Source organism: Columba livia, chromosome 1, assembly GCF_036013475.1.
Source record: "Columba livia isolate bColLiv1 breed racing homer chromosome 1, bColLiv1.pat.W.v2, whole genome shotgun sequence".
Classification (NCBI taxonomy): Eukaryota; Metazoa; Chordata; class Aves; order Columbiformes; family Columbidae; genus Columba; species Columba livia.
In genome coordinates, this window is record NC_088602.1 from 34,586,022 (window position 1) to 34,602,973 (window position 16,952).

Sequence of the window (16,952 nt, forward strand, 5' to 3'; positions counted from 1 at the left end):
ATTAAGAAAAGTTCAGACTGGTGGTTGTTAAAGTTGAAAAAACCTGCCGGGTTAAACTGAAGCAAACAAAAGAGATCCTGTCACCTCATGCACTGGGCATCATTTTCTGTGAAACTGAAGAAATGTGCACACGCTGCCCTTTACTGGTTTTATTTGCATTGCTACTAGTGGGAGGTGATACTTTCACACAAAGAGTTTTTTCTTTGGTTCTCAGGCGTAACAGTGTATCACTAAGAAGCTTATGTGCAGCTCCATGTGTCCAAAACATCAGACACCAAAAGCCTTAAAAAAAGTAGGAAAAGGGGTCTCATTAGTTATGAATTTGGACTCCTTAAATGTGTTTTCAGAAAAAAAAGAAGAATATGAAAATTTTGTAATATTTAAAATAATCATAATCTGTGATTTTAATGCTGTTTCTTTATGTATGGTAAACACTGAACAGATGTGATGGATTTCCATATATGTGTGTTTGTGCCTGCTTACTTAAAAAATGAAATTTGAGTGCTGTCTACCAGCAAGTGCAAGCACTCACTGAATTAATTAAAAAAACCCCTTTTTCCGAACTTTATTCTTGAAGATTTGCCTGCCTCAGCATATGCCAGTGATTGCTCCATATAAGTCTAATTGTTAAAAGTAAGGATTTTGTTTAGCCTTTTAAAGGATTATAACACTCACCTGAATTCAGCAAAGTATTTAAGCAAGGGCTTAATTTCCAGCATTTTCAGAGGATGGACCTGAAAAAGTTCCTGTTTGAGGTAAAGCAATAGTAGCTGCTTCTGTGCCTGGGTTAGGCAGGAGGGAAGGGGACACGTACCTGACTGATGTTGTGTAACGTTGGTGGTTGGAACAGGGTGACTGTAGGTTGACTGGTATGTGACTCTGTAGGTTTACAGACACTGGCCGGGGTGGCTGGGCACCCAGATTCTAATAACTAACAAGAATCCCTTCCCATACCCTTCCACCACTATTTCCTAGTCTTGGGGACATATTACAACGTATTCATAAAGATATCAGTTTCTTAACTTTTATTGGTATCGTTAATAAAATGTGGTCAACTAATATATTTTTTTTTTCCTCTGTCCCGAAATACTTTTACTTTAGGAAATACGATTTATCTCTGGGAGTTCTTACTAGCACTGCTCCAGGACAAAGCTACGTGTCCTAAATATATCAAATGGACTCAAAGAGAGAAGGGCATTTTCAAACTGGTAGATTCCAAGGCTGTGTCCAGGTTGTGGGGAAAACACAAAAACAAACCTGACATGAATTATGAAACAATGGGTAGAGCTCTCAGGTATGTGCCTTTTTAATAATACACTGGTTTTGTTGCCTTAGTGTTTGCTTGCATTAAGTGCCTTGTCTGATTTGTGTAACAACAGTAAAGAGTTAATATTCTATCAATTTGGGAAATTAGGAAGTTATTTCAGCAAAATAAATAAGCTAACTAAAAGTGACACTTAATAATCTCAACCCCAAGTCATTTGCCTTCAGCCTAAGCTCAGACATTCAGTGCTGCTGCAGAAACTGCATTTTTCACAGTCAGCCACAGCCAAAGTACGAGGCTGAAGATTCCAAGTGGGGCAAGCCTTTTACATAAAATGTGAATCTCTTTTCTCAAAAATAATCTTAAATTCAGGTGTGTTAATGAAATTATTCCTACTTACTGCTAATTAGCTCATTTCCAGTGGAAGATACAGTTTTAGAATTCAGGTCTGGGTGCACTTACGTGTACAGACAGTGTTAAAACATTTTCTGTTGTGCCTCTGCCTGTCAGACTGGCATTTTTCTCATACAGAAAAGACTGTGCAAAATACGAGTGTGGGTGATGGCAGCTTCAGTCTTACCTGCTGCTTAATAATTGTCCAACTGAGCAGCTGTGCTTTTCATTTCCCTTCGCTCCTCACTTTGGTGTGTGTAATTTCAAATTGTCGTATTAATTTGTAAATATAACCGTAGTGCTCTCCTGTCCTGTTCCCTTTGCTTTCTTGTAGCTAAAATGTCTGCCTGTGCTCACTGCTGCATAAGCACAAATTCAGGTAACTGAAAGAACTGTATGAGTCAAGAGGAGAATTACAAGTTTCATGCAACTTTTAAAGGTTATGAGTTGATAGGAGAGCTGCCAAGTCACAGAGTTCTCTTTCTCCTCAGAGTTATCCGAGGTTAAAATTAAAAGGTGACAAGAAATACCGGTGAAAGAAAGTTGTTTGAGGAAAAAAATGCGCTATTAAATTGGCGACTCCTTTATAATGAAGCAAATAGGCGCTTAAAATATTGAACTTTAAGCTTCTTGTTAGTGCGGGTCTTATTTTCTGGGGGTTTTGTTGCCCCTTTTAAATTTTTCTTTAAATTTTGCTTTGGTTTGGTTCTTGGCAAAAAATACTGTGTAACGTGACGTGTGTATGCATTAAACAGATACTATTACCAAAGAGGAATACTGGCTAAAGTAGAAGGTCAGCGCCTAGTATATCAATTTAAAGAAATGCCAAAAGATCTCGTCTATATCGATGATGAAGATGCGAGCCCTAGCACCGAATCATCAGATTCAACTCTGCTCTCAACTCCTGTGGCCAATAGAAACCAGTCGAGCAGATCTCGAGCATCTGCAAACGCGGGAACAAAGGGAGGATCAACCACAATGCTAAAAACAGGAAACTTGAAGCCGGCTAAGCTGAAGGAGCACGTAGAAGTTGTGCAGCAGCAGACACCTGGCTTGACTTCAGAAGTTTTGAGGACAATGCAATCTCCGCAGCCAGTACATCCCACGCAGCTTTTTCGGACAGTTCACGTAATGCAGCCGTTGCAGTCCCTCACGGAAGGACACGCGGCTGTAACCAGTAATGTTCCAGACGAAACATTAAATCCCTCTGTTCAGAATATAAGGTAAGAAAATGTACAGGAAATAAGTGTATGAATAAATTCCCTGGATGATGGCTAGATAGACTAGATTCTTTGTTGTGCTTCAAAAAAGTTGCTTGTCTCCCAGTTCGGTTGAAGTGAAACGGTGTCTTTGTGGCTGATCCTAGGAGTTGGGGATTACTGCAGCATACTGCAATGTGTACGCTCATAAAATGCTGTGCCTTTGGTGGAGGGAAGCACATCTTTCATGCAGTATTAAGCCTGATGCAAATCCTTTAGAGAGGAAAAATACACAACTTCTCTTTAAAATCGGTATCATTGGTTGTATCCTGTAGCAGAGACAGTATTTTCATTACTCTCTTTTTCACTGACTGTTTAATGTCTTCACTTTTGAATTACATGTGGTGTGTCTGCATGATCCCTTCAAAAAGATTTTCCTTTTTTGTCATCTCTTTCATCTTTTGCATTGTCTTCAGTTACAACAGGGGAAAGCTCCAGCTCTAGCATTTTGCTGCTGTTGTAAGAGCGTGTTCTTTTGATTTTTAGAAAGCAATTAACAGGATAATCTCATGGGAATTCTGTATCTGCAGACTATTTTGGGAGACGGTCTTCCATGCTTAATTTGTAAATCAACTGACTGACACTACACAGCATTTGAGTATCATCATCCTTTGCACCTACCTACCCCTTAGTAGCAGCATCCTAATTGAAGGAAGTTTTAAAAGCAATCACTTTAGCCTGGTTTTACCCTAGCCTGCGGCGTCCCCTGATGGAGCTCGTTTGTCTTCACTGACTGCAAAAGACCTAAAACAAATAAATGATGGTGAAATCTAGACCCTTCACAGGAATGTCACGGTACTAATTCTGCACCTTAAAGCTGTTTCAGGAAAGCTTCAGGATGTAATTCAGGAGCTGCACATTCATAGTGAATTATGAACACCACTTTGTTTTTTGAGCTTTACTGTGTTAACATCATTGTTACAATGGTCAGCATTTGGTGCTGCAAAATGACAATTATGCTATTTCCTTCTCCCTTCCTTTATTCTTTCCTTTGAAAATTACATCCAGAGCCACCAATAGATTTCAAGTGGTACTGACTGGCTGAGGTTAACTATGGAATTTTGTCAAAGAGTAGTAAGTAATGACACTAATAAGACTAAATTATTTATTTGTTTCAAAAAAATAAGTTTTGCTCTCTCCTCTCTTCTGCTAGGGGGATGTTGTAAGAGCTGGTTGGTTATTAAAACTCCACTTACATAAAAGGAAAATCCAGAATAGCAATAACAGCCAGTTTTTTAGAGGAATGGAAAGGACTGAAACTTCAGATCAGCCTCCAGTGACTGATACAATAGAATCAATAAGAAACACTTCAGGAGATAACCAAGTAGTTGAGGAAGCTTAAGATTTATGTGTAGGAAACTACAAACCAAGAGTGCAGCTTCGATCAGAAAAAAAGTTACATTATCTCTTTTTTCCTTGGGGTAAAAAACCCTCAAACTTTAAAATTATCCGTGGACTTCCTAGTTTGAATCCTTTTTTGAAAAGATATTCCTTTAAAAATATGAAATATTTTCTTTCGTGCTACAATATGAAAAATTCACACTGAAAAGAGAAATTCACTGCTGCAAGGCAATAAATACATTGAGCCACAAAAGCAAAACTAGTTGTCATAGTTACTGGTAGGTACTGTAAAACAAACTGGAAAGAGTTACCAGTTTTAGGTAGACAATATCTGCTTTCTTTTGTCTTTTAATTCTAATATGCATGATTTGAAATGAAATTGTTTTACTTAGTGTTCTAACAAGATGCAAAGGGAGGAGGGAAGGGTTATATTGATCAGAAGTTTATGTGAACAATAATTATGAAGAATTTGACAAAAAAGCCCAACAAACAAAAAAACAAAACCACCAACAAAACAGTTTTGAAATTAATTTAGAAAATTAATAGAAATCTGCACTTAGGTGATGTCTGGTAAGATTTTAAAGATTAGGGATGAAGCTGCTCTGTTCAGTGCAATCTTATGATTTCAGAGTTAATTACTTGTAAGTTGCAAAAAGTGAGGGGTAGTAATAGCAACAGGAAACGAGTACAGACGTAATTCAAGCTATACAATCATCATTTAAGTCAGTAGAATAATGGTATTAAACATTAATAGGGGGAGAGTTCAGCAAATTACAGAGTGAAATAGCTCTACGCTAGACCTACATTAGTTTGTATATCAAAAAGTATTACAATAGTATGGGTGGTATAAAAAATGGTAACAACAAACAGAAGCGTCTGTAAGGCCTAATAAGGCAGGTGGGCAAGAAGTCCAGCCTAACATTTGGAAAGCTGCTCAGTGACGTGATGACATCCAATTATTGCGTTACGGTGTTTCACAATCAGACCTTGGGCAATAAGCTACGGGGAAAAAAGTAGTAGAGAAGATACACATGTGAAGTTAAAACGAAGTAAAAGCCTTAAAGCCTTAGTTCTGTGTTGCATCTTTTCTAATCCTGTTTGTAATTTAAAACATTTTTCCACAAGGTCTTTGGTTGCACCTTTCTTGGGCAAGATGACAGTGTTTCAGATGAAGGGGAAAAAAAAAAGACCCATCATATCTTTTCAGCACAGTATGTAATTACTGACTGTTATAGATGTACTGCTAATTAAGAAAGAATGTACTAAGGTGTTGCAGCAGTTAGAGTGAAAATAAAAAGCACAACTCAGATTTTTTCATGTGCTTTTAACCAGAACAGGCCAAGCTGCAAACCAAGGTGCTGATGAGCCCTGTGCAGTAGTTGCTGCCCATTCTAGGCTCTAAAAGTACAATTTATGACAGATAGATTTCTGCCTAGTTTCAAAATGCAAACTTCAAATACTTTGGTGAGGTAAAAGGAGACAGTGAACGTTTTTTGAAGCATATGGTTTAGATCTTGTTTTATAATAAGGCTAAAACAAAGGAACTGAATTTTGGCTTGGTTTATTCAAACAGCTATAAATCTCTGGGAGTTGAATGTGTTTATGCACACGTTCTGAATTGCTGCAGTGAAGCCTCCGTTAAGGTTGAAATTAATGGTCTACATGATTTGAAAATGTACAGCACATACAGTTGCCATTACAGAATATAGAATAAGAGCTGACAAACCTATGCACAATCTCTGTAGGGTTGTGGTTGGAGTCACTTGATAGTAGTTTTATAAGACAGCATAAGAACAAATATTAGGTTGGTGCAAAAGTAACTGCAGTTTTTGCATTGTCAAAATTTGCCATTTGATATTGGAATACATTCTTAAATAAATGTGGTTATGTTGTGTATCATTTTAATGTGCTTTCCTTGCCTCTTTTTTTTGCTACTGACTTATTACTTGCTGTTTATTTTATATTTATTTTAGACTATGGAAATTATGTTAGAGAAAAAGCAAATTAAAGCAGTTTTCTTATTTGGGTTCAAAATGGGCCGTAAAGCAGCAGAGACAACTCACAACAACAACGCATTTGGCCCAGGAGCTGCTAACAAACATGCAGTGCGCCGGAGGTTCAAGAAGTTCCGCAAAGGAGACGAGAGCCTTGAAGAAGAGAAGCGTAGCAGCCGGACGTCGGAAGTTGACAACAACCAGTTGAGAGCAACGATCGAAGCTGATCCTCTTACAACTACACAGAAGCTGTTGAAGAACTCAGCCTTGACCGTTCTACAGTCGTTCAGCACTTGAAGCCAATTGGAAAGGTGAAAAAAAATTGATAAGCTGACAGAAAATTTTAAAAAATTGTCTTTTTGAAGTGTCATCTTATTCTACGCAACAACAATGAACCATTTCTCGGTTGGATTGTGACGTGCAACACAAAGTGGATTTTATATGACAACCATCAATGGCGAGCTCAGTGGTTGGACCAAGAAGAACCTCCAAAGCACTTCCCAAAGCCAAACTTGCACCAAAAAAAGGTCACAGTCACTGTTTGGTGGTCTGCTGCCCATCTGATCCTCTACAGCTTTCTGAATCCCAGCGAAACCATTACATCTGAGAAATCTGCTCAGCAAATCGATGAGATGCACCAAGAACTGCAACACCTGCAGCCAGCATTGGTCAACAGAAAGAGCCCAGTTCTTCTCCACAACAACACTGAACTGCACATCGCACAACTAATGCTTCCAAAGCTGAACAAATTTGGCTATGAAGTTTTGCCTCATTTGCCATATTCACATTCTCACCAAACAACTACCACTTCTTCAAGCATCTCAACAAATTTTGCAGGGGAAAGCGCTTCCACAACCAGCAGGATGCAGAAGATGCTTTTCAAGAGTTTGTCGAATCCTGAAGCACAGATTTTTACACTACAGGAATAAACAAACTTATTTCTCATTGGCAAAAGTGTGTTGACTGTAACGGTTCCTATTTTGATTAATAAAGATGTGTTTGAGCCTAGTTATAAGGTTTTAAAATTCATGGTCCAAAACCACAATTACTTTTGCACCAACCTAATAGAAACATTGGTTGCCAGTTGGTGTTCTGAGGTTGGAGCATGTAGGTAGTCAAGAGCATTAGTGAGAAAGGGCAGCCAGGGTTTGGGAATGATCCTCGGCAGTTTTTCCGATGTGTAATCGTTAGTTGTTGAGCTCTTCCTTGAAGCATGAATGTCTTGGACCCATATAATTTTAGAAACTACATTGCTTAAGACAACTTTTATGCATAAATATGTTATTCCCTTTTCTTCATGGTCTTCCCTTTGCAGCAGTTTGCTTCTGTTGTGTTGTGAGCAGGGAAAAAAAATTATTAACTACATACTATAGAGAAAATAATAAGGAATTCTGAGGTCGACACAATTGGCTTCTTAACACTTAACTATGTCCTTCAGAGAAGAAGTCTGAATGTGCACCTTCTCTGCTGAGGGACTTGGTAAAAGAATCGTATTTGAAGAATGTTGTGAAGGGCTCGTGTCACTGTCCCTCCCCTGGGCAGCATCGCCTGGTGAAGTTCACTCCCAGAGCATCGCTGCAGAGTGTGGCAGCGCTTCTCCAGGGCCTCTGCATCTCTTGAAGAAACAGGAATGCCAGTGAAAATCAGGAGTTGGTTCTGCAGGGGAGACGGGCAGTGGCTTCATTTATAGCTGTGCAAAGCTCATGCAGAGTTGTGTGTACCTTCAGGGAAGGGTCGTGTCTTGCTCTGAAGTGGAAAGATCTTGGCTTTTGAATAGCTTTCAGTGGGCTTTGAATACAAATTTTGGTGTTGCTGTATGCAGGGGAGAGACAAGGAGAAGTGTTACTTGCCAGGGGTAGATGCCTCTTCTTCAGCCCCAGCGCTGACACAGAAAGGCTGTGATGTGGTGCTAACCCCAGCTTGGGAAGCGGGACAGGAGCAGGGTCAGGTCGTGCAAACCGAGTTTTGCTGACCAGAGAAGATCTGGCATTGCCAGTGGGAATATTCAGAATTGCAAACTCACTGCTGTTCTGTAGGACTAACCACCCTGGCTCTGTGCACTCGAGCACAGTTACTGCAGTCTCCAGTTGTGTAACTGGAAACTGAATTTGGCACCACATGTTTCCAGCGATAAGACAAAAATACCTCTCTGGATGAGCATTTTATTGCTAACTTTTTTTCCAGTGAGTCAGCTTTTTTAAGGAAGAAAAAAAGTTTCTTTGAATTTAATGCTTGTTAAATTGTTCTGTTTGAACAAGAATAACAGATATAGGTTAACCAGAATATCTGCCATATTGGAGTAATTGTGTTTTAGCTTGGAATTTGGAGGCACCGAAGTAGGCCTGGGATTCAGCTCCATGTTCATTGGGTTGTTCTGAGTATAAAGGGCATCCTTTTTATTGCTCCAGAAAGTATAACCTCTCCTGTAATGCCAGGAACTCACCTCGTCATGGGCAGTCTAGGACATCGTACAGGCCTCTAAGATGCCTGCGTTTGGGCAACTAAGAGGTTCTCATGTTACGAACAGTTGCGAGAAGATAATATTGTGAGTAATTTAAAATTGTATGTGTCTGTTTCTTTATGACTGTATGTGGGACATGTTCTAGCTGGCAGCTCTATATACCAGGAAGACTACAACTGGCTGCTTGCTGACAGATCCTGTGCAGTACTTTAGCAGACTTCAGGTTTTAAACACAATGTTTCGGTCAAAATTCAGATTATTGTTTCTTTTCTGTATTTTTAAGTCGTCATTGTGATAGCTTGGATAGAGCATGTTAGAAGACCAGTATCCTGACTCTGTTCTGTAGCTGGGGGAAAAGCTAATAGAGACCACAGAGAACCAGTGGGATATGTTCTGTGTTGGACTAAATGATCTCCAGAGGTGCCTTCCAACACCAGCCACTCTGTGATTCTGGAGAACTGCTACATGATGAATCAGCCACAGCTTTCCTCTTGACCTTTGTGCAATCTTTGTGTAGAAAATGTTGCTGTCATTCATCCTGAAGGTGACACAGGGATGGACCACAGTGGCAAGAACCTCATTCAAGAGGAGAAGTAAATAGCTGAAGGTGAATTGTTTTTTTTTCTGGTATGAGCATTCTGAGTAAGAACAGTGATGAAGCCAACAATATGCCAACACAGTGGATTGTCCTAATAAGCAGACGGAATTACCTTTGAAAGTCGTATCTACCCCAGGCAAACACATATGCGTTCTGCTATTGTTCCATAACCTGTTTCAGTGTCCAGGTTGTGATGTATTGGTGGTCTAACTGCAGCTATGTTGAAGCTGAAAAATGGACAGATTTGTCTAGATTTGTTTATCAACTCTGAAAACATTATTACAGCTGCTGTTTCAAATGAAGTGTCTTCATCTTATGCCGTGTACAAGACATTAGCATGTGTAAATTGTGTGGTAATGTCGCTGTTATGTTCTATAATCATAGAGCGCCTACCTGTATTGATTTTGCTTGAGCTTGCACACAGACACAGGGAGGCAGTCTGGCACTGTCCTACTGAGATTTGGCATTGACCGTCTGCTTTCAGTCCCTTTTCCCTGAATGAGAACAAGAGTCAAATGTGCACAGTGTCAGCTAATGCTGTAGCCCATCACTCCTCTGCCTTCCTGTGAGTGTGATGCATAAAAACCATCACAGGTGTCAGTCTCAGTAAAGAGATCGCAAGGGCTCTCTGGGATTTGATGGGGAACGTGAGAGAAGGAATACGGTGCCAGCTGAGGACTTCTAGATAATGGGAAACAGCTCTTGAGTGATATTTGGAAGGCCTTACTTGGATCAGCCAGCATCAGTGCACATGCTTTACCTCTGTTTGCAGTTAAACAATGGTCTTCCATCAGTGCAACAAGTGGGGTCTTCATGCCTGCACTAAAATTCTCCAACACAGCAACTAGCAGGTACTGGTGGATCTGGCTCAGCCTTGCTGTAGCCTTCCCCAAAACGAGGGAAGCAAGTGATTGTGGTGAAGAGTTGATCTCTGTCATCTCTCTAAAACTACCTGAAAGGAGGTTGTAGCATGGAGGGTGTTGGTCTCTTTACCCAAGTAACAAGTGACAGGGCAAGAGGAAATGGCCTCAAGTTGTGCCAGGGAGGTTTCAGTTGGATATTAGGAAAAAATTATTCACAGAAAGGGTTGTCAGGCATTGGAACAGGCTGCCCAGGGAAGTGGTTGAGTCACCATCCCTGGAGAGGTTTAAAAGATGTATAGATGAGGTTCTTATGGATATGGTTTAGTGGTGGATTTGGCAGTGCCAGGTTAATGGTTTGACTCAGTGTTCTTAAAGGTCTTTTCCAACCAAAAGAATTCTGTGATCTCTTAAGTGAAGGCTTGACTGTATCTCAGGTTTGAGCACGGTGAGGAAAATGTCCTTCCTGAGGGAGGTGTTCATCAGAAATAGGCTGATGTGATCTCAGGGGGCTTCTACAAGAAACTGTAATTTAGCTTGCAACAGGGTGTGTTTCTCAGAACACATGTAGAATAGCAACCACTTCTATCACAGCAAAGACTTTGGTTATAACAAAACATTTTGCTTTTATTTTCTTGTAGCTGAGAAGACGTCTTCTTAAGCCCATTTCTGATTTAATTTCTGTGGTAGGTAGGAAGAATGCTGCTTACGGCAGAAGAGACTTCAGAATGATCTAAACAGATTCATTTTGTCTCTGCACAATGAGAAGCTTGTCCACAGGAGCTCTCTCTACCTGTCTTTGGCACTGTCAAAAGAGGTGGAGTTTCTGCAGGTCTCTGTTAGTAGCAAAGTTTCTGAGATTTAATTTGTTTGAGTGTACAGTTTTGAAAAATTCTGGAAGGGAGACTGCAAGATCGCGTGAGTTAGCAAGAAGGACAGCAGACTTGAGAACTGAGTCCTTTGTATCCTCACCATATAAGAGCTTCTCTTGTCCAGGCAAAGAGTTAGACAAGAACAGGCAAATTCTGCCTCCCCTTTGGAGGAGGAGGCTGTGTTCAGACCGGGCACAAAGGCATCAAGTGCCATTCGAAATCCCACGGGTATACCTGCTTAGCACCGCCCGTCTGCATGGCTTGTGCTGCAGAAGCAGCAGCGGTGATGACGGGGATAATGCTGGGGTGCAACACTGACCAGATTGTTGAGGGTTCTGCAGATCATGTAGACGAGCAGAGCTGTGCAACAGTTTGCAGAGACAGCAGAGCTCCTGAGTCGCGTTTGGCTGATGCTTCCTACAGTCGCTTGGGAGATTGCCTCGAGACTCGGGCATCACAAGTGGTTCTAACAAACACACCGCACCCCTCCGCCTCCTTCCTTCTGCTTTGCATGACTCAGTGAGTTTTTTGCAACCACTTAGTTGAACAAATGGGAAAAGTCCCTGGAAGTTTGCCCGTTTATCTCAAGGCCATCATTTCCCCTGTAGCTGTAGGTTGAACAATGTGTATGTTGGAGTGGGAATTCTCCTCTGTTACCTATTTCTATGTATTTCGTAATATCGCCCTGTTTCATTTTCTTACTTTGCTGTGAAATACTTTGTTTACCTTGGCTTGTAGCTTCTGTATTTTTTGGTATCTTCTCCCTTTCTCCAGTTCATAAATTTCCCATAAATTGTCATGAATACACTTGATTTTCCTGCCTGTTACATAGTGTTTGCTTTATCACTAGTTACTTCTCGATGAGTTAATATGATATTGCACAATTCTAGACTCTTAACAGTACTAGTGGCACAAGAACTAGATGATCATTTTCTGACAAGCTAAAATGACTTCAGAATTTTTGTCATTTTTTTCCTCAGTTGTAACCAGACTCTTTTATGGCAGCATTTCCTTTTCATCGCTGTTGCTCAATGTCCTTATTCTTTTGTAACCTCAGCAGCAACTTTTTAAGTAAGTAAATAAACTAAGTTTGTACTTTAGAGTAGGAAGGGTATTAGCAAATTGAGAGTGAAATTCAGAAGCATAGCAAAAGACACAGTTCAAAGCACCTAAAATAATGTGACCCAGTGTTTAGAGATCATCTAGTGTGTATTTTTTTTCTGTAAAACAGACGAAATCATTAAAGCTGTATTTTTTTCAATTATATTCAAGGCAAATAGTTTGAGCAGATAGATTTTTAGTTGTAAACAGATGCAGTTTTTTGTAGCCTTACCAATTAAGGCCACCAGTAGGACAACTAGCTACATATATCTGTGGTGCTGAGCACTACTTAATCCTGTGCTTGTACCAGACATCTGCTGCTTGCTTTCCCTCTAGCAAGTTTACACTGTGTGTACGTGTGTACATGTTATATATGCATTTACATATATTTGTATCATATATGATAGGTGTTTTTACTGCTGGAGAAGATAGAGCATCTGGAGTAAACTGTTAGTAACAGTATAACGTACAGATATAGGAATTGCTTTCAGGAGAAATAAAATGGCTCAATATCAATATACAGGTAATAATTGCGGTGTGTTGAAACAAAACGCTCTGGTTCAGTTGTCTCAGAGCTGCTGCTCCTGGTGCTTTGCAGAATACCCCCAGCACTGATAACACCCAGTTTGCACTTTGAGTTTGTCCTTCAGAGCCATTTAACAGCTAGAAGCTTTTATTTTTACTGTTTTGTTTTAAAACAAAACAACTAAGGAACATGAAAGTAGCTTCAGAGTAATACTTGGACGGCATACCAGCACAGGCTAGCAGCTTCAGCTGCCGCTTTCAAAACTGCAGATATTGAGTTGATCTTAATCCTTCGGGCTCAAGTAAGTTTCTCTGTGGATTACAGAGCTGGCTTGGTTTCTACTTGGATACTTTTAATGCTTTTTCTGAAGGCAGGTGTCAGTTGTCTTTCCTTCTTCTGCATTGTTGGTCTCCATAGACTTTCCTGGGTTGGGGTGTATCTGTGTGACATTTTGATTTTACTGCAAGTTTGTTTAACTGTAGGTAACTTCATATAAATATATATATATATATATATTTAATATATATATTAAAAAAAAAAAAGGCGCTAGTGGGTGTCCTCATACTCATACTACTTTTGATGCAGACATTTGTGATTTATTTTTTTTTCTATCAAGGTCCCTGGGTAAGAAAAACAGTTAGCAGTGATAACCCTGAGCAGACTTGGTGTGAGTCTTGGTGCTGCATTCTGAGCCTTGCACTTCAGTTGCTGTTATTTGCTGTGCAGCACCACGTTGAAAAGAAAGAAGCAATCGCTCTCGCTGGTGCTTCTCCTCCAGCCAGTCACCATTTCCATGAGCTTCTTATTCCTTGGGTGGTCTCCAGTTGTGTGAAACAGGAACTCAAGATTGATTCTGGTGTCAGTCGTATCAAATTTTGTGTCCTGGTTACGATGGTTATTTTATGATGCAACCTGTATGTGCTCCTCATGGGCAAAGATTTGGATTTGTTTCGCTACAGCAGCATTCCTGGGTGCAACCTTCCTCTCCTTTCTTGTGAAGAAGAGAATGCAACAGGTGCAAATTTTGTTCCTTGTATTGCCAAACCACGCTGGAGGTGGGAACAAAATTGCCTGCAGCAGGGACTGGCAGCTGGAAGATGCTCAGGGACACACTGAACCTGATACCAGCTGGGTTACCAGAGTTGCTCTTGCTGGAACAATCTGTGGAGCTCTGCTGGAGGCCTTTCCCAGAGGACTGAGCTGAGAGGGACCTGGGAAATCCTCTACAAGTGTTCGTTCACTTGTCTGTGCTGCGGCACTGGGGAAGGGGGGGTGCAGCTCCTTGTACAGCTGGAATACTGCCAGCAGCAGCATCTGCACGCACATTGCTCTGTAGCTTCAGCATCACATCAGTCCTGCTTTGGTGAGCTTTTTGCTGTAACTGTTGATAGCCAGAACATGGCTTTCCATCTGATTTAAACTGATGTTTTGGGAGCAAATTCTGTCCCGTTGCTTTACCAGAAGGAGTGTACAAGCCTGGCAGACAGAGAGCTGTGTCAGGGAGTCTGAAAAGGTCCTGACCAGACTCACTGTACAGTGCAGATACTTTTGCATATAGTTAAACGTATATATAGATGTCAGGAGAACTGAGGCCTGACTTAGAAATCATTTATGCTTGTGACTTAAGAATTACTTAAGGTACCTTGTGAAATTGATGGCAGGCATGTAGTGGGTTATGCTTCTTATGTGGGTTGATGCTTGAGAAGGAGGTCTTAGATGTGACTCCCAGGTTTTCTGATGAATTACTGAATGTCTCAAAGGCAGGCTGTTCAGTTTGGCAATGGCAGTATTGTTTGTGCGGGGGACCTTTACTCTGGGAACTGTGTTGCCGAATTTTGAGGATCAGGTTTAGTTCTTGTTTACTGCTACCTCTTTTGGAACCATTAGGTAAATGAAATGTTTATGATGCCAAGTGATTTTTCAATAGTAAATCTGTAATTATTTTTCAAAACTCAACGTGGAAGAGTTCTGACCTTACAATATTTTCTAATCTTAATAGGACTTTACAGACTCCAACCCAAGTTCCGGTGGTTGTTTCTCCTGGAAACCAGCAGCTGCACACTGTAACACTCCAGACGGTGCCTCTTACTACAGTGATAGCCAGCACAGACCCAGCCTCAGCAACAACGCCCCAAAAATTCATTTTACAAGCCATTCCTACTTCACAACCCATGACGGTTCTTAAAGAAAACGTCATGCTGCAGTCTCAGAAGCCAGTCTCGCCTCCTTCCTCGATTGTGCTGAGCCCGGCACAAGTGCAGCAGGTGCTCACCAGTAGCGTGCAGACAGTTTGCAATGGAACAGCCAACATGGCTTCATCTCCATCCTTCAGTGCCACCACCCCTGTGGTGACATTTTCGCCTAGCAGCTCGCAGGTGGTAGCTCACCCATCGGGCACGGTGATCACTTCAGTTATTAAAGCACCAGAGACGAAACAGGTTGGCGTGCAAGGAGCAGTAAAAGAAGACGACGGTGACAAATTAGATGAGACGGAGCAGCTGGAGCAGAGGTTCCAGCAGCAGCCCTTTGTGATGGTAGTGTCCAGTTCAAATGGTTTCCCATCTAACGTGCAAGTGAAGCAAGAAGATGAGCCATTGGAACCCAATTCATATTAATAAAGAGTTTTTTAAAAAGACCCTGTGGATGATTATTTTCATAAATGTGATGGGACCTTTTCAGTTCTGTATATATGATTTGATTCTGAAGCAAGATGTTGCAAAGCTACATAATTTCTGCAGTTAATTGTTAGAATTCATGCTTTAGAATGGATTTTGATTTTCTGTTAATTGCTAAATGTTATCATATAAATAAAATTGTATGTTACTCATGTTTCAAAATACAGGCATGAAGGAACATGCTTTTTATGCTATTAAGACTTTCTCCTGAGGTTGTTGGCCAAAGTTTCAAACTCATTTCTTACTGTATCTTTTCAGTCTCTTGCCAATTTACATTGCAGTAATGTAATTATAACCTTTTCTGTTTAATCCGTACGTGTATCAATTAACTTTTGAAGCAACAGTTACTTTTAGTGGGACATTTTCATTCCATGTGTATGAATTTTTATGATCAAGTATGGGTTTCATACTGGTGAATTACACCAGTTTTAGACTTTGATAGCCAGATATCCTTTTGCATTTTTTGCAGCACAAGCTCTTGTGTGTGCAAAATGGAATATACACTCCTATTGAGAGTACACAAAACATTTATTCCAGTAATGGACAATGCTATGTCTATATTTTATATGAAAACATCGGATATATTTAATTATAGAAGCTAACAGCATCACTACAGGTGCAAACTTTTCATGCCATTTTGCAACTATGAAGCTTAACAATCTTGCTTTCTACTTCAGATTATTTTTTAAGGGGGGGAGGGAAATGAAATATATACAATTTATGCAGATATTTGGAGATTAATACTGCTAAGAGTGCTTTTTTTGATTGTAAATAATGTACATTCAATGTCATGAGGAAGTTTTTTCAGCTAATTTGTTTCCATACAAATTTTTGATAGATGCAAATAAGATCATTATGTTTAGAGTTATATGTATTCGTATTACAGAGTGAATTTGTATTTAAAGACAAATTTTTAAATGATGGAGCCCTCTGAACCTTGGGTCCTTGTCTTTTGTATTTTTAATTGGTTTATTATGAAAATAAATCAAGTGGAAAAACATTTTTCTCTTATTTACTCTGAAACGTTTTTGTATTATTATAATGTTTTGTCGGTCATCATAAATAACCAAAATACACTGAGAAACAGAACAATGTGATTCATCATTGTGGGTCTGTGGTAGGACATGAGCAACTCATGGATCACTTAGGAACAGATCCAAATGCACCCAATGTGCTGTGAAAGAGCAATACTGTAGGGTTTTGTAGCTCAATTGAAAGTTGAGATAAGTCCAAGAATGGGACTTAAAACTCCTTTTCCGTCACTTCCCAACATGTTCAGACAAACCACCCAAAACTTTCAATGTAATTCTGAAGTGCCATTCATCGCAAAGGTCTTTGTAGCTTGTCTAACACAACGGTTGGCCCAAACTGCGAGAGCTGCAAAACCTCTCATGTCGCAATGTTGCAACAGAAAGTGGATTAAAAATAAATGTGATGCCTGGTAAGATCAGTGGAATGTAAAATTAAGGGAAATATGATTGAACTGGGAGGGAGGTGTCACAGCCCCAAGCCTGGCAGTATTCAAGAAACTATTTGACAATGCCTTCAAACACATGGTGTGAACTCTGGGGTTGTCCTATGCAGGGACAGGAGTTGGACTCTATTATC

At 40.2% G+C, this 16,952-nt stretch overlaps 1 protein-coding gene across 18 annotated transcripts in view; it reads left to right on the forward strand.

Annotated features, from left to right (window-relative positions):
• Window positions 1-16,344, forward strand: part of ELF1 (E74 like ETS transcription factor 1) — a 90,423-nt gene extending 74,079 nt beyond the window's left edge. For all 18 annotated transcript variants that reach the window (XM_065054805.1, XM_065054715.1, XM_065054734.1 and 15 more), the window contains 3 exons: window positions 1,102-1,294; window positions 2,413-2,880; window positions 14,669-16,344. In XM_065054805.1, coding sequence (XP_064910877.1) covers window positions 1,102-1,294; window positions 2,413-2,880; window positions 14,669-15,284 — 1,277 coding nt within the window. In that variant the 3' untranslated portion in view covers window positions 15,285-16,344. The remainder of the gene's footprint in view (window positions 1-1,101; window positions 1,295-2,412; window positions 2,881-14,668) is intronic.
• Window positions 16,345-16,952: the final 608 nt, after the last annotated feature.